This window comes from Ursus maritimus, unplaced genomic scaffold (assembly GCF_017311325.1).
Source record: "Ursus maritimus isolate PB19 unplaced genomic scaffold, ASM1731132v1 scaffold_14, whole genome shotgun sequence".
NCBI lineage: Eukaryota > Metazoa > Chordata > Mammalia > Carnivora > Ursidae > Ursus > Ursus maritimus.
Window position 1 is genome coordinate 27264137 of NW_024423786.1, and position 24428 is coordinate 27288564.

The 24428-nt window shown below is 42.8% G+C and overlaps 1 protein-coding gene across 1 annotated transcript; it reads right to left on the minus strand.

The window, feature by feature from the left end:
* Positions 1-896: 896 nt before the first annotated feature.
* SNTN (sentan, cilia apical structure protein) lies at positions 897-15085 on the minus strand. The gene is made up of 4 exons (XM_008703167.2): positions 14976-15085; positions 12728-12762; positions 5915-6054; positions 897-1055 (listed from the first exon to the last, which is right to left on the minus strand). Exons 1-4 carry the CDS (start codon positions 15083-15085, stop codon positions 897-899), a joined length of 444 nt encoding a protein of 147 aa, XP_008701389.2.
* Positions 15086-24428: the final 9343 nt, after the last annotated feature.

The following is a 24428-nucleotide window of genomic DNA, read 5'->3' on the forward strand; positions in this document are numbered from 1 at the left end:
TCCTTGAACATACCCACTTCTAGAAGATATTCTCAGAAAGTTATTGATTGGCTACAAAAGTTGACAGACATTGCAAGGATATTGGGGTGTTTTGGTTTTAAGTCGTGTTTATTTAGGTATAATTCACATACAGCAAAATTCATCCTTTTTATTTAGTGTACATTTCAAAGAGTTTGACAAATGTGTGCAGTCATGTAACCACCACAATCAAGATATAAAACATTGCCATCCCCCCTAAAAGTTCCTTCATGCCCATTATGAACAACTTCACTTCCCACGCACAGTTCTGGTAACCACCAATCTCTCTCCCCTCTGGGTAGTTTTGCCTTTTACAGAGTGTCAAAGTTTCTTTGATCTCTGAGCCCATGTCAGGTGAAAAACTCTTTTAGTATCCTGAAGCCCTTATCATAGTTAGAATTATACTGTATATGCAATTGACTAATACACTGTTAAATGTCCACCTCTTCTGCTAGACTTCTCTGCAGGCATGTCTGAGGGCATAGATTATATAGCTAGTTCATTACTGTATCTTCAGCAGTACCATCAAGTACAGGCTCAACAAACATCACTTAATAAATGAATGAATGAATAAGTCGATGACTATAAGGAAAGTGTTCTAAGTCACTATTGACTAAGCAAAAGTAATTTGATATTCAGTGTTATCAAATCTATCCGATTGTAAAGCACCCAGACACTACACTATTCAAACATCCTGAAGAGTATGCGTATACTTTTGGAGTTACATTGGATCTAAATATTAGCAATCGGAACCATCCCAGGCAATTCCAGATTCATTATCAGGAGGCTCAATTAATTAAAAATAAAATGGAAAAAATCTTTAAACATTTAACACTGTCTACTGCCATTATTTTGTCTAACTGCATATTTAAAGCTATTTAATTCATGATTTTTACACTCCATATATTTTGTAGCAAATCTGAAATTATGGCGATGCTTAAGAGCAAAATCATGAAATCCTCAAAATCAAGCTTATCTTCAGTGTGCTCGTCGAGTTCAGAAAGAAGGTCCTTGTATTTGGGTTTGGTTTCTTGTCCCTGTGAGAATAAAGAAAAAGTGAAAACCAAATTCATTTTGCCACATCTGTTTTACAGATAACAAGCAATAAGAAACATGTTATTAACATGTTGCTGTAACATTTTATGACATGCTATTAACAATATCATGTTAAGTTGCTACTAGTGCTACTAGTTGAGGGCTGTGTTAAATCTTTTCATGGGTTATTTCACTGAATTTCCATGGTGACCTTATTGGATATTCTATTATTTTCCCCACTTTATGGATGAGCGCCAGAGATTCAGTGAGAGTTAAGTAACTTGCCCCCACCTAGGCAGCTATTGGTATGGAGCCAGAATTCATAGTCTTGGCTTTCTGACCCTGGAGCCCACACTCAACCGCTAAGCTATCTGCCTCTCTAGAAACTCAGATACATTACATTTTCAGAATTTCAAAATATAATCTCTTTGCTTTTTAAAAATATAATCTCTGTTATGGGAAGTATTCATTCTATGTTGCACTGATCAATAAAATTGTCCAGAAATATGAAATAAAAAACACTAATATAAAGTCTGCGCTTTGGAAAACTGTTCAGCATTTAGTTTGATCATAAATCACCCCCAAGTCCACAGCCCTCATAAACAGATTGAAAGAAAACATAGGAGTAGTACATACACGGAGAGGCTTTTTAGTTTCCAACCACAGCTTGTGAGCCTATTTTCCCGAGTGGCATTAAAAACATTAAGGTCATTCGATTCTCTGTTATTCTGAGCTATGTTTCCATTTAGTTCAACCCCAAATGCTCACCCATGTGCTAGCTGTAAAAAGCCATCACAGCAATGACTAAGGCCCTTTAGGAATGATGATACATTCCTCTTACAGCCTAGACCATTCTTGTTTTTCTAAGCTCTTGTTTCTCTCAGGAGGTCACACCTAACAGTGAGGGTGAAAGGAGCTTCCCCTGCCTCATTTCAAGACAGTTCAGTGCTATGTTGAAAGGGTCAGATCCAAGGCAGAGACAGGATTACTGGTGGAATGGCACACTACAGCCAGACATGGCTGTAGATGTCTCCTTTTTCTCTTTTAAATTTATTTGAGGGACTGAGGGAGGGAGAGAGAGCAAGCAGGAGCAGGGGGAGAGGGAGAGAATCTTCAAGCAGATGCCCCACTGAGCGTGGACCCACCACAGGGCTCGATCCCAGTTTCCTGAGATCACGACCTGAGCCACAGTTGGAGGCTTAACGGTCTGAGCCACTCCGGTGTTCCAGATCTCTCTTTTTTCCTGCATATTGGAGGAGCACCTGAGCTGACCCAGGTCCAGACTTCTTGGGGCCTGACCAGCCATCTTGTTTTGTATGTTCTTTTTCTTTTTTTTCTTTCTTTCCTTTTTTAAAAAAGATATATTTATTTATTTGAGAGAGAGAGAGACAGAGAGAGCGCGAGGACGCGCGTGCATAGACACCCCACCCCCATGAGTGGGGGAGGGGCAGAGGGCGAAAATATCCAAGCAGACTCCGGCTGATCAGGGAGCCCCTAGAGGGGCTTTATCTCACAAGCTGTGAGATCAGGACCTGAGCCAAATTCAAGAGCCCAAGCTTAACTAACTGAGCCACCCAGGAGCCCCTTCTTTTTGTATCTTCTTAACAGTGCATTTAAATGCCCAGTTTTATTATATCTGACTGTCTATAGACGGTCCAGATCCCCCCCAAATTATGTTAGGCTTATAAGAAAGGACATGTTCCCCTCAGAACCCAGGCCTCAGCCAAAAGATCCCCCTCCATTTACCAGAGAACTTCACATGGGGATGCCGGAGAAAGCCCAGTTAGGAACCACGGGGCTGTCATCTTTAGCCACGGAGTCGGGGGCCCCCTGCCTGCCTTACGGAATCTCACCGAGCTGCGTGCTGGGTCGAAGGCAACATTCTGACACTGCTCTGCACGTTTGCCCTGTGAGGTAAAGCTTGTTGCTATTAATACCGAGAATGCCCCTGAGTCCCCTGTGGTCCCCTGAAATGTGGTTTCTGCTTTCCGGTGCCTCTCATGTGGAGCAGAGGGCAGGACTGCGTAGGAGGCCGGGAAATCCAGGAATTGGCTACCTTTCTCGAGTGTAGCCTGCCCTGAGGGACCCGACGTTGAGGGTGTCTCTCCGAAGGATTTGGCTTTAACGTTTCCCTCGGCTGTTCTCAGGGTGATGAATTACAGCAGCGCCCCTCCCCTTATCGGACATCTCGCGGAGTTTCAGGTCCCCGCGTTAACTGCAAACCCTGAGCGACCATTCTGCCTCTGACCAATCGTCAGGAGGACAATGGAAGCCTCGCTTGAGGTCAGAGGGCTCACGTCGCTCACCTCCCTTCGTCTCAGTCACGTGGCGTTTTGTCATCCCACGTGGTCACAAGAAGGGTGAGTACCGTGCAGCAGGGTATTTTGAAAGACCACATTCACATGTATTTTACTAGAGCATATTGTTAGAGCTGTTCTGTTGCATTATTGTATTGTGACTCTCTTACTGTGCCTAATTTATAAATGAAACTTTATCATAGGCCCGGGTGCATAGGGAAGAGCAGTCTGTAGAAGGTTCCGTTCTGTCACGGGTTCAGGCATCCACGGGCGGGAACTAACCACACACTTCAGGGGGGACGGCTGTACATCAGAATGACCCCTCTGCTAGGTGCTCATTTTCATGCTTGTTAAAACTCTCTGAGGATTTGCCCAGCCGCCAGTTAGGAGGCCTTTTTTCTCTCTGGAATTTGTCATTTCTTTAGGCCTCTGATGTAGGCAAATGTTATAGGATTTACTCAGCCACGCCTTCCTTAAAGACTCCTTAGAACGTTTTACCACTTGTCAAATTCTGCGTGATAATTCTGGCTGAAAAGCCTTTCTTTAAAAAAAAAAATTCAAGGAATAATACAAATGATACTTATTCTTCTTGTAATTGATCACGTGTGCCCTTTGACCTATATCACTTCACTTCCCCCCTCCCCCCCCAGCCCCTGGCAACCACCATTCTAGTCTCTGTTTCAATGAAATTGGGTTTTTAGAAAATCACTTACTCGTAGATCCAAAACCAAGGTTGATTTCTTTTTCTTTTTATTTTTTTTAAAGATTTTATTTATTTATTTGACAGAGATAGAGACAGCCAGCGAGAGAGGGACTACAAGGAGGGGGAGTGGGAGAGGAAGAAGCAGGCTCATAGCGGAGGAGCCTGATGTGGGGCTCGATCCCATAACGCCGGGATCACGCCCTGAGCCGAAGGCAGATGCTTAACCGCTGTGCCACCCAGGCACCCCCCAAGGTTGATTTCTCACAGTCTTTTGAAATAATCAAAGATTCACAGGAAGTTGTCTCTTTGACCCAGCTTCCCCCAGTGGATGACATTTTTGATATAACTGTCATATACAAAAGCCCATACATTTATATTTTAATGGAATGATAATACATATATTTTTAATATCTCAGGGCATACATAGCATCTTAGAGACTGCTTTCTTTTAAGTTTTCTCTTACTCTGCCTACCAATAAATATTGGTGGTCTAGACTGCATGAGCCCTTCTTTTCTTTTTACAAATTTCCCCTAGGCCAGCATTTCCCAAAGTATGCTTGTAGAATGTAATACAGTTTTAGGTGATTCAGGAATAAATATTAAATACAAATTAAAAGTCATCTATTCTTTTACTACCTTCCACTTCTACCCACTGAATTAACATTTACAATAGTGCTAAAGTATTCCTATAAATTTATTTAAGTAGAGAGTTAAAGAAAAAAGTTCTAAGTAAATTATCATACAGGCTGTAGGCAGATATGGGAAAAATTCTGAAGGTGGTATTCAAGTGACTAAAGGTTGGGGAGTATGCCTGTACGTAATTTAGGTCAGTGACTCTATCTGCTGCTAACTCTGACTTCTTAATTGCCAACACAAATCTTTATTCTGACCTCCCAAGTCATATGTCCTGTTGCTCTGTTTCTCCTCTGGCATGCTTTATGGACTTCTTAAAACTGACACATTCTAATGGAACTCATCACGTCTCCCCCAACCCCACCTCACTTCAAATCTGCTTATTCTCCGATCTTTGTCTTCTGTGGGAATAAGGCCAGCACCCACTTCTTCCCAAAGTTGGAAAGTCAGGTATCATCATTTGCTCCTCCTGTCCTTCAACCCTACAGCCAATCAGTTATCAGATCCCGTTCATTCCACCTTCCAGATGTCTCTGCTGTTCACCATCTTAGTCCCAGCCATCATTGTCCATGGTTTGGATGCTTCCTCACACTCTCTCTTTGTCCCTCCCCAAACCCCATCCCACTTCCATCTGCAGGTGGTGTAACTTCTGAGTCCTGGACTTAGAGACCATGCCTGGCTTCTTCCTGCCCTCAGACTGTGCCTCTATAATTTGGCTTCTGTCTACCTCCTCAGCCTTATCTCCTAGTGCCCCTTACTTTCCTCTCCCTTCTTGCCAACTACTTCCCAGCCCTCCCAGGTCTTTGACTTGCCTTACCCGCTTTGCATATACCATTCCCTTTGCTTGCAGTGCTATCATTCTCAGCCCCCACCCACCTCCTTTGCATTACTAAACTCTTGCTCATTCTTCAGATCTCAGCTATACCTTTATTTTCCAGGAGTGCTTCTTTGATCAACTGCCCCAAGATGATCCTTCTGTTTTACTCTTTCAGTGCATGTTCTACTGTTTCATGGTTATTTGAATATTTCTGATTACTTTTTAAGCATGTCTCTCTGCTCGGCTGGATTGTTAGCTTGTCCATTGTCTTAACTCCAGTGCTCAGCTCACTTCCTGGCATATAGTACATATTCATTAAACATTCGTTGAATAAAACAACATGACTGTTGGCTCTTTGGACCCACCATTAGGGCATGGCCCCTGTTTCTTCATACCTGTTAATTCACTCACCTCTGTGAAATTCCTAAACTGGGTTTGGAGCAGATTTTTGGCAGTAGCTTTTCCAAGTTTACCGTCAGGGTCAGAAGAGTTTCTGAAAATCAGAGCGAGAGTGGCAATGGCTTTTTCCAGATCTGAGCCCTTCTTGAGTTCTGTGAGGGAAGAAATGACATAGTCTAGGATAGGAATGACTCTTCCCCAGACATGGGGTTATGTTTTCCAAGGGAACCAGGGGACACAGGGTTGGAAGATGTATGTCAGTGTGGCCCTGTCCTTGAATTCTTTGCCCTCTCTCTGGGAGTGGGAGGTAGGGATATCTGGGCCTAGATCTTTAAATAAAGGAAACCAAAGTTTCTTCAGGAGCAATAAAAATTAGTAGAATTAGGATGAGATTTCTCACCTGTTTGTCATGTGACCTTGGGAAACACCTCACCTCTCTCAACGTTGGTTGTCTGACCTGTAAAATATTCAAGCGGTATCTACTATGCGCTAGGTTCAGTCTCTGGCATTGAGGGTGCCACGTTGAATAAGACAAAGTCCTGCTCTTGTGGAATTTATGTTCTGTGTCAATCAAAGCATCACCTCATGTCAGTGGGATAAAGGAGATGGCATCCAAAGCAAGCTCTTTGATATCATGATGGGTAAGGGACCCCCTTTGACTCAGCCTCAGACGTAGTGATTTCCCAGCTGCTTTCTCTGGTTTAAACTCCTCGAAAGGGTGGTGCTAACTCATTCCTTTCCCCTGGATAGCACCCAGTGAACACTGAGAATTGCACAAGGTACAGTGGAGAAAACTCATTTGTTCTCTGTCCTCTTAGGCCCTAGCACATCCTGTATTGTAGAACTTCTCACATATTACAGTTATTGCATTTGTAATGGTCTTTCTTCTCAACTAAAATGCAAGTTCCATGAGACCAGGGATCCTGCCTTTCTTTCTCACGGTATTCCCAGCGGCACAAATTCCTGCTACACAGTAGGTGCTTGTATATGCCGTTTAATGACTGAAGAAGAAGAAAAGGAAAGAAAAATAAAATCTTACAGCTTTTAGCCCGGGTGATGTGCAACGATCGTGGATACAAAGAATGATGATCAGACAGAATAACAGAACTTTTGTATTGAGCACTTACTATCCTTCTGACATTTCCCTAAGCACTCAGTACCCAGAGGTGACACAACCAGCTGTGGCCTCTGCCCTCTTACAATATACAGTCTAGAGGGAAATAAGCAATAATCAAGAAGAGAATGTATATATATTTGTTTATATATATATTTGATTATTATTGGTCCGTATGCATATATATTGTACATATTTACAACTTGCGATGTATGAAGCAAAGAAGGCACAGAGACAGAAAAAATAAAAGAAATACACCTGGGAGGAAAACTACTTAGATGGCTGGCCTTGGAGGTCTCTGAGTAGACGAACATTTACGCTAACACCTAATGGATGAGAAGGATCCTGCCCTGTAAAAGCCTTGTGGGGGAGAGTCAGGCTGGGATTAGGGCTGTGCCGAATGTCCCAGGCTCAGGGAGCAGACAATGTGAAGGCTCAGCAGAAGGAGTCTGGCATGTTGTGGGAGCTGGGAGGAGACAGCTGTGGTGGGAACCTAGAAGGGTGTTTGATTAGGAAAGGAGGCGAGGGGCGCCTGGGTAGCGCAGTCGTTAAGTGTCTGCCTTCGGCTCAGGATGTGATCCCGGTGTTCTGGGATCGAGTCCCACATCGGGCTACTACACTGGGAGCCTGCTTCTTCCTCTCCCACTCCCCTGCTGTGTTCCCTCTCTCGCTGGCTGTCTCTCTGTCACATAAATAAATAAAATCTTAAAAAAAAAAAAAAAAAAGGAAAGGAGGCGAGACTGACCCACGCAGGATTTACAGCCCCTGGAAAGGAATCAGACTTTTCTTCGCAAATATTTTCTCCCAGTCTGTCAATTGTTGGTTTTTTTAATCCTTTCAATTGAGCTCTTTTGTGGAGGAATAGTTTCTAATTTTTTATGAAGTCTGATTTACCAATTTTTCCTCTTATGGAAGATTCATCCTACATAAAATGAAAAGTTTTTTTTTTTTTTTAAAGATTTTATTTATTTATTTGACAGAGATAGAGACAGCCAGCGAGAGAGGGAACACAAGCAGGGAGAGTAGGAGAGGAAGAAGCAGGCTCATAGCGGAGGAGCCTGATGTGGGGCTCGATCCCAGAACGCCGGGATCACGCCCTGAGCCGAAGGCAGACGCTTAACCGCTGTGCCACCCAGGCGCCCCGAAAAGTTTTATAATTTTATGGCCTACATTTAAATCCATGATCCATTTTGAGTTCCTTTTTTGTAGCAGGTATGAGACTTAGGCGGAGGTTCACTTTTTTTTTTTTTTAATGTGGATGACCAATTGCTACTGCATCAGTTGTGGAAAATACTATCCTTCCTTCACCGAATCCTTCTGCATCTTTGTCAGAAATCAGTTGGGCATCTTTTTGTGGGTCAGTCTCTGGTTTCCCTATTCTGTTCTATTGATCTGTGCATCTGACCCTCTGTCAGCAACACACTGTTTTGATTCCCATAGCCACAGAGTAAACTGTAACATGGGGGACAGTGAGCTCCCCACTTCCTTCTTTTTCAAAATAATTTTGGCTCTTCTAGGCCCTTTTCCTTTCTGGGTCTCTATGGGACTTACTGTAAGCCTTAAGAGAAATTTGAGGGGAATTGATATCTTTGCTATGTCGACTTTTCCAGTTCAGGAACAGCATGTATCTCCATTATCGTACACTTTATAGGTGAAGAGAGGATGGTAGGGCACGCTCCTAGTGAGTGGTGGCAGAGCTTGAATTTGAATCCATGTGGAAGAAATAAGCCTCATGAAGATAGAGATTTCTTTCTTTCTTTTTTTTTTTTTCCTCCTCTCTGTCTTGGGTTCTGTGGAACCTGTGGTATTTAGAATAATGCCTGGTCCATCGTAGGGGCTTCACATATATTTGTTGGATGAATGTCTGCTAAGCCTGTGTCCTCAGCTTCTTACTGCCTGATTTCCTCCCTAGTTTCTGATTCCCACTTTCACTTCCGATGGCTTGTACCTGACCTTTCCCACTTGTGTCTGCTTGTCCGGTGGCCGGCCCTCCATCTAGCCTTGAGCTCCAGCCTCAGAACATTCCCTGCTTCTTTGAATTTGATTTTTACGTCTTTCTCTCCCCATCCTTAATCACCTCTTCCTTAGTCTCTGCCACATCCCTGAAACTCACAGTTAGAACTGAGATTCTCCTCAGTTACCCAGCCCTTTGCTGCTCATCAAGGTCCCAGGAAATGAGCATATTCTTCTAGCTTGTGTGTTTGAGGTGGTGGTGGGATGCTATAAGGTGGTAACCTTGAATTTAAGTAGCTGAAGAATGAACTCTATTTATTCTCTCTTTAAGAAGCAAATGGCTTAGAGGTAATATCTTAATTCCTTAAGCGGGAAATATTCCTTCTGTAATTTTGGCCAGTTGATTTATTAATTAATAACCAAGAATAATTTGGGAAGGCTTTAGTATGAGCTGCTCTACTGGGTCATGGGGGACAGTAGCCTCTTGCTCTCCAGGCTCTGCCTTTCTGGTGAGGAAGGGGTATATTTGCAAGCCAGGAGTGAGCTTGCAAATAACGACAGACACCTTCCTTGTTTACTCTGTGCCAGATGCTTTCCAAGCATAATCTTATTTAATGCTTAGTAAAACCCATAGAGGTAGGTACTATTTGTGTCTCAATTTTACATATTGGAAATTGACACATGGAGAGATGAAGAGTTTTAAGGTCATGTTGCTCAGAAGTGGCAGATGAAGGATTTAAAAGTCTGTCTGACTTCAAAGACCATAGAAAGACCTGCCACTTTGGAGTATCTCTTTGTAAGGCCATCTCCACGGAGGCTGTGGAATCCAGATATTGTCCAGCCCCCACAAGGAAGTTCAGGCCTGTCTGCATTCTAGATGGGGACTCCATCTGGACAAGCCAACTCCTCTTCCTTCTCCACCATTCTGTTAAGCCCAGCAGTCCTTTTCCCCGTGACTATGAAATAGTGTATGTTCATGGTAAAAACTGAGCTAGCAAATATTGCAAATAAAAGATAACAAGGTGCTCTGGTTTTCCTACCAACACTCACGATACTTTGAGAGATGTTTTGGTTTCCTGTTTTTATGGTTGGATTCTTCCCTTAATAAACTCGGCATGTTGCCTTTTAATACCTGCCCTGTCTGCCTCACAGAGTTGTGAGCAAATATGTGAAAGCATATTGTAAAGGGCTAAGTCCTATTAAAAACCCAAGGGGTCGATGTTTCTCTTTTGGCATCTTTTATCACCTTTCTTGCCTCTGGAAGAGGCGTGTGAGAGAGGGTGTTAAAGCGGGCACTTCATGTCGACCTCTCCTGCTATTTCCTACCTCACTTTTCATGGTTTAGTAATACTAAACTGTGTGTAGTCCCTTACTCTGTTCTCCCAGCAAGTATTTTTTGGCAAATACTTATTGCCAGGCTCTGTCCTAGTTCTGGGGATGGAACAGTGAGCAGTATCAAGAAGGCATTTCTTAATTTGGTGCTTGCGTTCTGGAAGACAATTGTAGTGAAGGATTACGGGGCTAGGATTCTGCATGCTAGCTAGCCATTCCTCCCTGGGATGCACGGGATTTGACTCACTAACTCATACACCAGCCCTCAGAGGTGGGTTCCTGCGTATCGATATAGGAATAGATAAGGAAGGAAACTGAGGCTCGCAAAGGTCAGTAGCTTGCTCAAGGTCACACAGCCAGTCTGGTCCCTCAGCATGATGCACGCTGCCTTTCCGTAGTGTTTTTCAGGCAGTGTATTCTGTAGGACCGTTTCCAAACCCCCAGATTGGGCAATGGGTCCCTCCTTTGTGTCTCTCTACTTCCCTGAATGTAAACTTATCATAACCCTCACACTAAAACACGGTTGATCTGTCTAAATTTCCTTCGAGACCAGAGCTGTCCAAAAGAAATGTCATGTGAGCCATAATGATAATCGAATCTTTCTGGTAGCCGCGTTAAAAGGGTGAAAAGAAACATACAAAATCATTTTCATGACATTCTATTTAACCCAGTGTATCAGAAATATTTCAACATGTGATCAGTCTAAACAGATTATTGAGATATGCTATACCTTTTTCTACTAAGTCTCTAAAGTCTGACTTACCGATTACACTTAAAGCGCATTTCAATGCTCAACATCTACATGTGGCTGGTGGCTGCTGCCCTGGACAGAGCGTTCTAGACTTGCTCCCGAGGGCAGTTACTGCATGTCATTTATCTCTATGCTTGTTCCCAGGCCCTGGCGGGTTGTAGGCCTCGGTGTATGTGTGTTGGGCGGAGCTGAGTGGAACGTCAGAACCATCGTCTGCCTCTTTCCCCTCACCTGACCTGAAATGTGGCACTCAGCTCCAAACATTAGATCTAGGGAGTTCCTGACACTCCAGTGTAATAGAAACCAATTCTCAGTGTGGCAAGGTGTCAGAATCACCTTGTTTTAGAAATTTTCCTAATATTAGTTATTTTTGCAAATGGAGAAATGAAGACCCGTCGGAGAGAAGCAGTTTGTCCAGGTTCACACCTGTAGTATGTGGCAGGACTAAACACCAGGTCTCTGTTCTTCTCTCTCTAGGTCAGTAGTTTCCCCAACATGCTAGCACTTCTCCAACTTCCCTGCTACAAAACTCTTTGGATGCTAGTGGCAAATATGTCCTCATCCTCTATTCCCACCCTTAAGAGATCAAGGGCACAGGCCCAAGCAGCCAGCAGAGGAAATGGGGGTTCATACTGACCTCTATTCCATGCTCCATCCACATCTTATTTCAATGGATAACATTTAAAACTACTTGCCATTGAATAAAGCACATTCTGGGAAGATGAGCCATTGTTCATCCTGTGTTTTTTTTAAGGCATGGGAATAAATGTGGCCCAGCAGTCCAATGTAACGAGTCTGGTGCTGGGAATGGTGTGTGTGTGTGTGTGTGTGTGTGTGTTTTCAGGGGCAGTGAGGGTGATGGAGAGACTTACAACCCCCCTCAACCTCCTAGAAGGGATAAGGTGTATTAGCCATGTAGTGGGACATTATCAAAAGCATCCAAAGTTGTGTAAATTGTAAAACAGAAATCATGGGTTTCTTATTGTGATACTATAAAAATAATAGTTTCATCATGATGGACATTTATTTAAGTAAAAATACAGAGTCTCCTTTGGAGGCATTGGCCAGCCATCTAGGAGGAAAAACAAATAGTAAGTATCGATCTGTGCTTCTTATTCTGTAGACATTTTAAAGCCACAGATTTGGGAATTCGATCATGATCCAAGTGTATGAGTGGTTTTTTTTCTTATATGGTTCTTTCCATGGCCATACTGTTAGCTCTAAAAATATTTTCCCTATAAAATTGAATTTTGAGGGCATATATTTACGTTTTGTGAGGTGGCCACACTGTGTTTTCACTCCACCCACAGAGGCAGTCGGGGGTTGATTGCGTCCTGAGTCCAATGACCATTCATGAGTTGGGTATTGGTGGTCTTGCTCTGGACGTACTGGGAATGCTTCCCCTAGAGAGGGTGGGCAGCACCCTGAATTAGGGAATCAGAGGATCCATATTTTCATCTTAGCTTGGCCTCGCATGGGCTAAGTTTGGGCAAACTCATTCCTATCACTGGACCTTAGTTCTCAAATCTTTAAAAAGAACATGATGAATATTTGATGATGTATCCACAAGTTCTCTCGCATCTCTGGCATTCTTTGATGTCCTGTTGTTTTTAATCCCTTGTGTGCTCTCACGGCAGAGGAGAAATACGTACATCGCAGTCACCCCTTGTCTTACCTTTTATTGAAGCCAGTTGTTTCGAGATTGAAATGCTGCCAACAAAATGAAAGAAAAATAATGATTTGGGAGCTTGGGTGTTTATTTCTGCATCTAAAGTCAAGCAATACAGGGACACCTGGCTGGCTCAGTCTGTTAATGGTGGGACTTTTGATTTTTGCTCAGGTCATGATCTCAGGGTCATGAGGTCAAGCCCCATGTTGGGCTCTGCACTCACTGCAGAGTCAGCTCCGGATTCTTTGTCTCCCTCTCCTTCTGTCCCTCTCTCTGCTCGCACATGCTATTAATTAGTCAATTAATTAATTAAAAAATCTTTTAAAAAATAAAGTAAAGCACTTTCACACATGCTATTAATCAACTAATTAATTAAAAAATATTTTTAAAAATTAAGTAAAGCAATACAATGATTGAAAAATTAATTTATTTTCAGTAAACCTTCAGTGAACCCTCTAGTGGAGCAGTCATCTGTCTTTCAAGCCCCTTTTGCTCCTTGCCACGTAGTAAAGAAGTGTTCAAGTGTGTCTAGCCCATATCCTAGTCTTTCTTGCATTTATGTCACTACAGGACTGAAGTCCCTCAAGTGGAAAAGGAGCAGAAAGGTGTGGTCATCTTCCATGTAAGCTCTTCTCTGTCTTTCCCACTTCCATCTGACTAACATAGACATTATCCAGGACACTTGCGAAGCCACATGTTAAAACCACAAGCATCACCACCATCCCTGGCCCCTACGTGGCTACATGGAGTAAATCTGCCACAGACCTGGAGCCCTGGCTCCACACTGTCACACAAAAAAGAAAAAAACAATAACTTTTGTGTCATAAAACACTAAGGATTGGAAGTTTGTTTATTTGTTCCAGTAGCTTAGCCTACCTGAGACTCTAGGTGCTGAGCTGGGCGGGGGTGCATCTGTGACCGAGAGACATGTTCCTGCACTCCTAGGGCTTAAAGTCTAGTACAGAAAACGGATTTTAAAGAGGGAATTCAATAAAGAGCAATGGCATGGTCAGATTTGCATTTGGGGAAGTTATTTCACCTGATATATCAGAAGAGATTGGATCAGGGGCCAGATGGGAGGCAGGAAGATGTACCTCACTCCCTTACAAACTGCAGATCAAATTTGCTTGATATTTCAACCCACAATGGCTGGAATGGTTTTTGAGAATGCCAGTAAGAACAATAGTACTTGGTGACATCTTTGACAAATCCTTAATGGAAACTTTTGGGTTCAAGATCTGAATTCTGCATCAAGACCTTATCACCTTAGGGAGGGGGGCTCATTTTTTTAATTTGTGAAATTAGGAAGCTGAACTCCATGATATTTTTAAAAAGATTTATTTATTTTTATTTGAGAGAAAGGGAGAGCAGGGGAGGGGCAGAGGGAGAGGGAGGGAGAGTCTGAAGCAGACTCCACACTGAGTGTGGGGCTCCACACAGGGCTCCATGCAGGGGTCAGTCTCACGACCCTGAGATCACGACCTGAGCCGCAACTAAACATTGGACACTCAACCAATTGCACCACCCAGGCACCCCAAGGACTCTATGATATTTTAGATCTTTTATAGTCTTCTTGGTGAGTTTCCCTTGATTTTCTAGAAACTCTGCACCATTATTATCTTCTTTATACAATGCACTACCTTTTCACTCTGCATATAGTGTACCTGCAACATGGCTTGTGTTTCTTTCTTTCTTTCTTTTTTTTTTTTTTTTGGCTGTGTTATATTCTATTGCCGTAATCTCCATTAATCTGTGAAGCCTTTGAGAGCAAGAGGTATGCAATTTATCTCAAAACCTTCCACCCCTCACCTATTACAGTACTACCTAGCACTTGTTGAGTGTTCAAGAAAGTTTTTTGAGCTACAGTACATCTCCTAAATAAAATTACACGAGAAAGAATATTTTTAATTTATTAGCTATAATTTGATACTTCGAATGATATGAAACAGTTTCCCTCTGTCATGGATAGTCTAAAAGAATTTGTTGTACAGTTAAAATCCTTACTAATTTTGATTTATGAATGTTTCTCAAGACACAAAGATATTTGTGTTAATTATATCATCTTTTCAGTTTGCAGTTAAAGCCTCCCATTTGTTCCCTTTGTTTCTGCAATTTAACTTAAAGCTGGATTGGGGTGGGTACCAAGCACCAAACCTGCAATATCTTGACCATCAAGTTGACATGAACTCTTTGGAAATGCACCTGCAAGCTTAAATGAAACTCAGTAAAGGAGAGCCATCCACGTGCCACTGACCTTTTGGGCATTTTCCTAGGTGCTAAAGTAGATGTTGGGGCTGCAGAAAGACTGGGGTCCCCTTCCAAGTGGAGTTCCTGGTCCCGGCTACTGTGCACGCAGCCACACATACTCTGGTCGTCTGTTGTGTGTTGGTCCTTCCTAAGCAACAGTCACTTGCCCACTGTTACTGTTGTCGTTCACTCCATGACAACTATGTAAGGCACTTTTAGGAGAGCTTTCTGCTAGTGTTATTGTATGTGGACATTAAACCATTCATGCAGTCAACAAACATTTGAGTGCCTGCTATAGGGCAGGCACTTTACAAGGTGCTGGAGACACAACAGTGAGCAAAATCAGACATGGGCCCTGATCACAGACAGCTTAGTGGGAAAGACAGATATTAAGTGATCATCTGAAAAAGTCATACCCATGAACAGTACTGTGCAAGGGGATGCTATGAGATTGGTGTCGGGGAGATCAGGGAGGCATCCCTGGGGAAGTGATGTGATGATGAGCAGGAGTTAAGTAGGTGCAGTGCCAAAGGAACCACATCGTGGGCAGAAGGAATAGCTTGTACTATCTCAGGGGCAGGAGGGAGTGTGGTGATTCGGAGGGACTGAAGGTAAAGGCCAATGTGTCTGGACCAGAGAGGCTGATGGGGAGTGAAGCTCTACCTGAGGAGGAAGAGGAGTCATGGTGGGTAAGACCACGCAGAAGCTCGTAGGCCACAGGAGGGCATCTTCACTCCACGTCAACAGAATGGGAAAGCATTTGTGGATTTTAAGCAAAGAGGGTAATAAAGTTAGATTTACTTTTTGGAAAAGTCACTCTGGCTTCAATGTGAGTAACAGTTTATAGAAGTGGACAGTATAAGTGCAGGAAGCCTGGTGGGAAGGCTACTTCTCTTGTGTCAGCTTAGAGCTCTTTCTGTAAAAACCAGGGGATGTATCAACTCAGATAAGTCTGGTTCAGGGAACACATGACCAACAATTACTTAGATCACTGGTAAGTTGATGGGTGAGAGGAGATAGATCTCAATGGAAGCCAAGAATAGCCATTGTCCAGGCTTCAAGTTGGCTCCAGGACACTGCTATCTTATTACTGCATCACTGGTCACTGTGAACCATATGGCCATGTCACTCTCTCATTGCTTGCCTCCCTTTATGGGTTTTCTTTTCTCTCCTCCCTCTACCCCCTGACTAATTCCCTTAGCATTTTTCATTTAAACTGGGGAAAGACAGAATTTGATTGGCCTCACTAATTACTATTGGCATCCTGGTCAGAGTTTTAATGCCAGCCCATCCCATAGGTTGCCAGTTAGCCTGTGCAATTATCTCTTGTGGATAAGGTGATAACCCTGAGCCAATCTCACTGCCAAGTTCAAACCTAGAGCTGGTTTCCTCACAGAGGGCTCTGGGTAGGTTTCCCAGAATCTGGATCTGTAACACACATTCCAGATGATTCTGACATGGACCGTTTTGGAGAACTGTTGGTAGTGGTCAAAAAGAGGCTCTACAGTAGAAAGGTCTAAGTTGGAATTCTGACTCTGCCACTTACTGATTGTGTCTGAAATAAGATCTTTAAAACTGCTGGGTGTACTTTTTCATCTGCAAAATAATACCTTCCTCATGGAGTTATTGTGACTTCACTTTGGTGAAGTAGTCAACACTGTGATACATGAGGACAGCCAACAAATAATAGTCCTAGAGAAGATAACCTTGGAGATGACGTTGTCATCAGAGTCCTGTCCTGGTGGGTTGCAGATCTAAGTTAGATGGCATCAGGGACACCCATGAAAGGATTACTCAGTGGGTGGGGTAGGAAACTTAAGCATGGATGTTGAGGCACCCAGAGTCTAGCAACAATAATAGACTGCTAGCATCCTTAGTCCTGAAAGGGGCAAGGAGAAGAAATCGTATTATGGAGCCCAGTGGCACATGGATTCTTATAGCAAAGCCACTTCACAGCGCTGTGGTTGAAGGGAGGCGGCCATGGCTTAGACATCAGCAAAGCAGGGAGAGAGTGGGGAAGAAGTACCCACATGCTGATCTCTGGCGGGTGCAGCAAGGCAGCCTTGGATGTGGAGTCCGTAGAAATTAGCCCCCTGGAGCTTAGGGGAGGGCCGAGAATGGACTAGGAGAGAGGGGCAAACACATGGGCAAGAAACAGCATAATGAAGCTAAAGGAGAAGAAGAGAAAGAAGGAGGAGGAGGAGTGGAGGAACAAGGGAAAGGGGAAGAACAGAGGGAGGAGGAAGAAGACCAAATCACCAATGGCATTCTCAAAAAGACATAGCAGCATCTGTCGACAGTTCAGGTGAGGATACATAATTTTTCCCTAATCCAGTATCTCATAACGTTATGGCACATTTAGGCTGTTTACACACGGAGCCGAACCATCTGGAAAAAAACATTAAAAAAAAATCTCTCCATCAGTCTGGCCCTTTGGCAATATGAGGGTGACACATGAGTGTATTGAGGTAGGTGTCTGTTTGGGGAAAGGAAAGGTGTGGCTTGCTGGCACAGGCTTGAGAAATGATGCTGTGGGGACTTACGGATCCGCCCACAAGACCCCTCCCCAAGGTAGCTACCCTGGGGCTCTTGCATGTTAGCTGGCAGGCGGAGCGAGTGCACGCTCTGCAGGGTGCTAATGGTGCTGAGGTTTGGTAAACTGTTTGAGTGAGAAGAAATGTAATCAAAGGAGAGTGTTTGCTCACAGACTGGCTCACACCTTGGTTCCCTGCCCTGCTTCTTCTTCTGCCAGTCTTAAATAGCAGATCGTAGGAGTGAGTGAGGTTCTATGACGCTTGCCTTTGACCGTTCGGCTTATGCTTTTCTTGGTGCTAGGTCCCTGGGGGCTCTGGAAGCTCGGTGGCTCCGTGAATTATTTTGGAGAGTCTCAGAATCTCTTGAATTATGTAAAAGTGTCTATGTAAGTGTGCATTTTCCTGGCTGAAAGGACTGCTGGATTTCCTAAGTGTTTTATAACCACTGTGAGACTCACTGCTGTCGGCAAATGCCACCAGGGTGCTCATGACGTTCCCTTTTTGAAAAGAACCACCAGCCTCACCCCAAGAAGATGTGTGTGTGGACTCTGAGTGTCTCACTCAGTTAATGTGATTGTGAAAATGTGTGCTTGGAGTCACTGGTGCTGTGCTAGGTATTTGATAAATATTTCCTTTGCTCCTCAACAACCACCAGACATAAGAATTGCCATCATTTACAGATGGCGAAATGGAAGCTTGGAGGTGTTAAGTGACTTGTTCAAAATCCTATGGCTAATAAATGAGTGAGCCCAGATTCAAATGTAAGACTGTACGGTCTCAAGCTGAATGCTCTTTTTATTATATCCTGTTGCCTCTCACTGCACTCTTTGATCGTTAAAATTTGAGCTGTGGTTCTTGTTTCCTCAGCTGACACCCAGCTCTCTATAAATCTTAGAGAAATCTTACTAGAATGTTCTAGCCCAAATTAGCCTCTCCTTCCTATTTCTCCAAAGCGCATGTTACCGCTATTTTAACACTTGGGACCATCTGCTTTGAATGTGTAATTCGTTACGGTTTATCTTTTCTCCTCACTAGAGGGTGAACATCATTGTCGTCAACAGCATTGATTTAAAACTTCTAAGTGCCGGACTTAGGAAGTACATACACTTCACATGCAGTTCTTAGAAAGCTCTTTTGGTGGCACTAGTATTATCATTTGCATCGTGCAGATGACTTACACAGATGAGATCAGGGCTCGCCCAGGAGCACACCACGAATACGATTTGGGATTCAAGCACATGTCTTTCTGACTCCAGGAATCATGCTCTCGGCCACTATCTCCTCGGCAGGGACTACATCTTCATTATCTTTGTATCTTCCCCTCCGCATCTAGCATCCTGCTCAGGAAATGTTTATGAAATTGGACCTTTGTTGACTACCACGTGACCCACAACCTAGGATGTGACATACGCCAGGGAAAGTTGGGCAAATATGTGGTCATGGGAGATATATGGTGTCTAACACTCCCTCCCTGCTCTCAGGGGAACCTGAGGATGAAATAGAATCCCTAAGAAAAGGGTGTCATGCCCATTAAGGGAAGAGATGACAGGGAGGAAGGGTATGTTTTGCCCACAGTAGAACCTCAAAAACTCTTCATTTGCATATAGTACAGTTTATGAATCTGGATATTTGGGTTGTTTCCATTTTGGGTCCATTATGAATAAAGCCGCTATGAACATTTTTCTATGAGTATTTTTGTGTACATATGCACTCATATCTCTTGGATGTATATCTAGGAATAGAGTTGCTGGGTCATAGAATAAATTATGTTCAATTTTCTTAGAAACTGCCAAATACTTTTCCAAAAAAGATCACTCCATTTTACACTTCCACCAATAATACATGAGTTTCAGTTTTGCTATATCCTCACCAACACTTGGCATTGCCAGCCTTTTTAAAGCTTTATTCATTCTGGTATCATAATGTGATTTTAATTTGCATTCCCTCAATGAGTAATGATTCTGAGTACCTTTTCATGCTTACTGGCTGTTGGGTTATGCTCTTTGAAATACTACTCATCAATAAAAAAGAAAAAACTACAAATACACACAAAAACAAGAATAAACTTCAAAACCACATGTTGAATAAAGAAGCCAGACACAAAAAAGGAGTACATAGGCTGTATGATTCCATTTACATGAAGTTCAAGAGCAAGGAAAATTAATCTCAGGTGACAGAAGTTAGAAGAGTGGTTACCCTTTGGAAGAGAGAGTGATTTTGAAGCAGCATGAGGGGACTTTTGTGGATAAGGAAATGTTTTATATCTTGACTTGGGAGGTGGTCCCAGGGGGGAAAACATACATAAAAATGTTTTACTTCATAAGGTTTATTAAAACCTCTGTCAAATGAGTTCACTTGAAGAATGAAGTTAAGGCAGCTTGGATCACCTCAGTCTGAGGCCACGATCAGGGAAGGCATTGCCTGTCTTCCAGCACCAGGCAGCCCTGTGGTCCACAGCTGAGGCAAGAATGCTGCTCAGCTCTTTGACCTACCAAGCTCTGATCTTGTCTCTGAGTGCTGTTCTTCCTTCCACGAGGCAAGAATGTGCCTTAGGAAGTTCCTTCTCCAACTAAATATGTCTTTAATTCTATTCGTAAAGATGATCCTTTCCTTTCCAGTGGGAACTTTAGAGGAATAATTTAGTTTACCGAGTTCTTCTTCAATTTTGTTTCCACAAACTCTGTTGAATAAACTAGAAAGATGGGCTCTGAGCATTGGGATAACTTGTATTGATTTTTTTTTCCAAGGCCTAATCTAATTCTGTTATTCTATAGCCAGCTCTGTTCTTTTTCTGCAGTTAAAGGAGACGGGATACTTTCTTTCTTGCTGAGACAGTATCTTATGCAGCCAGGCAATATCAGTCTAACTTTTAGATGGTAGTGTTGTTGCAGACACTAGCCCTGGCCCTTCCCTGACTTTCCCCTTTCTCCTGATTGATCTCGCCAAACTGGGAAGCTGGTGTAAACGGCGATGAGACCTACATATATAGCTAAATCCTCTTCTGTTAGCTGCGATTATAGGCAAGAACACAGGGTTGTTACAAAATATGAATTTTATACTCCACCGCTGTAATCTCCATTCAGTGAGTCTCTATTATATTGTGGTTGTGTATAATTTTTTAAAAAATATGGTAAAATACACAGAACATAAAATGTACCATCTTAACTGGTTTTTAAGTGTACAGTAGTAGCAGTAAGTGTATTCACATTCTTTTCTTGTACAGCCATTACCACCATCAATCTCTAGAACTCTTTTCATCTTGCATCGTGAAACTCTTACCCATTAAAACAATGCCTGCCCATTTCCTCCTCTCCTCATTGTATAGATACGCCACATTTGGTTTATTCATTCATCCATCGGTGGACACTTGGGCTGCTTCTGCTTTTCGGCTATCATGAACAATGCTGCTATGAATGTGGGTGTGCAAATATATGTATGAGCCCTTGCTTTCAATTCACTTGGGTATATACCCAGAAATTGCATTTTGGAGCATATGTTAATTCTATTTTTAATTTTTTGAGGACCTGCCACACTATTTTCCATCGCAGCTGCACCATTTTACATTCCCACCAACAGTGCACAAGGGTTTCTATTTCTCCACATCCTTGCCAATGCTTATTTTCTGTTTGTTTGTTTTTTTCCCCCTTTTTTTGGTAGGAGCCATTCTAATGAGGTGGTATCTCTTTGCGGTTTTAATTTGCACCTCCCTACTGATTAATGATATTGAGCATCTTTTCATGTGCCTGGTGATCATTAGTTTATCTCTTCGGAGAAATGTCTATTGCAGTCCTTTGCTCATTCAAAAAAAATACTGTTGTTCAATTGTAGGAGTTCTTTATATACGCTAAGAAAGTTGTGTTTTCTCATGTAATTCTCACAATGATAGGGAATAGAAGTATCAGTAACTTGGGGCACCTGGCTGGCTCAGTTGGAGGAACATGAGACTCTTGATGTCAGGGTTGTGAGTTCGAGCCCCACGTTGGTTGCTGAGATTACTTAAAAATAAAAACCTTTAAATTAAGAAAAAAAAGCTGAGGCCCCTTCAATACACACAGAGAAGTGAACTGGTAATTCATCTCCTAAATGAATATTGAGCACTCCCTAGGATCTGAAGCTATTAAAATCAGTGAGGATATAATCACAAAACAAAACTGACAAATAGGGCGCCAGGGTGGCTCAGTTAGTGAAGTGTCTGCCTTTGGTTCAGGTCATGATCCCAGGGTCCTGGGATCGACTTCCCGCATCACATTGGGCTCCCTGCTATTGGGGAGTCTGCTTCTCCCTCTCCGTCTGCCCCTCCCTCCGCTGAGGGGCACGCACGCGTGCTCTCTCTCTCTCTCATGTCTCTGTAATTGTGTTTAGCTGGAGTAGAGCAGTTATTTTCTAAAAGTTTTCTATTTTGCTAGGCTGTCTCTTTCCTATCCTTTTGGCTAGAGAGAGCAGGCTTTTGTTGGGACTTATTCCGTTTGTGACCTTTGGTGTTTTGGAGTGGGTGGGTGGCTTCCTTCTCATCTGGTCTGACATACATGAGACAAAAAAAAAAAAAAAAAAACCCCAGGGAACTCACTGCCCTGTTGTTTGAGTTCCAAGGTCCCTTGAAGATCTGTCTTCTTTTCTCCCCCTTTAGACTTGTGTTTGTCTTATATGTCACATCCAGGCTTTTTAGCTATACTTAGCAGGAGGATTAGGGAAAATATGTCTACTCTGCCCTTCTGGAAACAAAGATCTTCTGCAGTGTTAGAAACATTAGCTTATTTAAATACTTGCTGTATATTCATGTACACGCCCAGAGAGCTTAGTGACTTGCTCAAGAGCCTGTTTTCTGGTCTGATAGCACACAGCTTATATGACCTCACCACTCTTGTTTGCTGTTCACACTACCGACACTCGTGGACCTCCACTGCCTTCCTGCCCCTACTCATTGCCTGCACAGATTGTGGAGTCAGGTATTTGCTTGTTTGTTTATTTGTTATTTATCTCTCTCTCTAATAGGTTATCTGTCTACATTTTGCTGCTCTCTTCCTGCATGCCCACGCTGTTGTGACCTCATAATGGTCTGCACTGTGACGTCTTGTCTTTATGATGACCCTTTTGTGTTACATGTTTCATGCAACATCTGTACTTGTTGATTTGTTTTGTAATGAAACAATTCTTTGAGATTTGTTTTCCAGAAGCCAGCAGGCACAGAGCCCAAACCTGTTGACAACGCAGAGGGTCCCCTGTCAGGCCTTTTTTCTCTCTTTGGCTGGGCATCAGCAAAACCACTTGGAAAGACTGCGGCTTTGTCATGGGCCCACCGAGTGGAGCTGCCAGCAGATGGCCTACAGCATTTTACCGCCTGTCTGATGTAGTGGAAATTAAATTTCTGAGTAAGAATGCTGGACATTTGATTGGTCTGGGCTTAAATTATCATACAGTGTAATGGGAAAAAGGAGAACCTTCAATTTTCCATTGGTGACTGTCATTATGCAGACTTTTCTGATGCTCATTTGAGAGGGAAGAACTGGTTCTGATGATCACTGGAGCAATCTGGGGCCTCTCTCATAAATAAAACATGCCGTATAATTGCAGTGACGTGGCCAACACACGCATATATGCAGAATCAATGCTTATTATCTCGTCAATTAACATGGAAATTAAACAAGATTTTAGACTTTGTTATTGTTAGCAATCCACTACCCACTAAGAGGGTCTGGAAGTCTTTGGTTAATCCACGGCTTCTTAATTTAGGATTTTAATACCCACAGGGTGAAAAAATCAGGAGAGAATGCTCAGTTCCACAAAATATGCTTAAAGCGATCTGGCTGAAAGACTGAAGGAATTGTTCATCCTGGCAAGGAAGTGCTCGCTTGCATTTTCCCAAAATGGTAGCTTATGTGGGAAAAGGCATGCTTTCAAAGTCATCCGAAAGTGTTTAACTATGTACCTTAAACCTTTTAATTTATTTTTGAATAAATAACACATTTCCGTATTTTCAACCAAACATCTAAAAGGCATATAGTAAAGCACCTCCTTCCCATTCCTGCCCCATCTGCCCAGTTCTTTCTTCCCCCAGTTATAACCACTTTCGACTGAATTAGTTATAAAACCTGAATTTTTTTTCTCAAGAAAATCCTATGCACAATTTTCAATGAGAATCGGGATTGTTTTAAGACCTTTAGGGACCACGCACAGAATAAATGGAGACATAAATCCCTAACTATAACACCAGGTGTCCAGTAGACACATAATAGATTGATGGTTTCCCTCCCTCTCTATATGTTGTGCATCTTTCAGAGCTGTGTGCCTGCTGCCTGAGTTCTAATGAGCCACTTTCCGTGCTTCTGAAAGTCAGAGAGGTCATGGCATTGCTTAGCTCGATAATTGGGAGTATTGTGAGCCTTCACTATTGTCCTGGTGGAGTTCTGGGCTGTCTCCTCCTCTGACCCGGTGATTAGTCCTTTCCTTGCTGCTGTGTTCTGTCTACTCTTATCTACTCCTGCCTTCCCCCAGGGAACTGGAGTGCTCAGCCTTCACTCAGATCTTTATTTTTCTCAGTTTATGTCTCTAGCACACGACTTTTCAAACCCAGTGGAAGCATTTTCTATGCTGGTGTCAGAGTTTGAGACTAATCTGCACTGCAGAAGTAAAATACAATATGATATAAGTCTCCACTGGTGCTCCTGTCTTGAGGAGAATGTGATTTAACCTGGGAGACTTGGATGCCCAGAATACTAGCAAGATTTAGGAATTTTTTTAGCACTTTTGTTTTACTCTGTTTTGGATCACATTCTCACCATAAGGTGCATATGGGTTTAAAAAGACATCATGTTGATAAAATTGTTCTTTTAAAATTTAAAACAGCTGGCAATATGTCTTCCTAGTAGCATGTCTGAAATTGGACAGATACAAATAAAGATAACCAAGTTGTAAACAGAAATATCCAA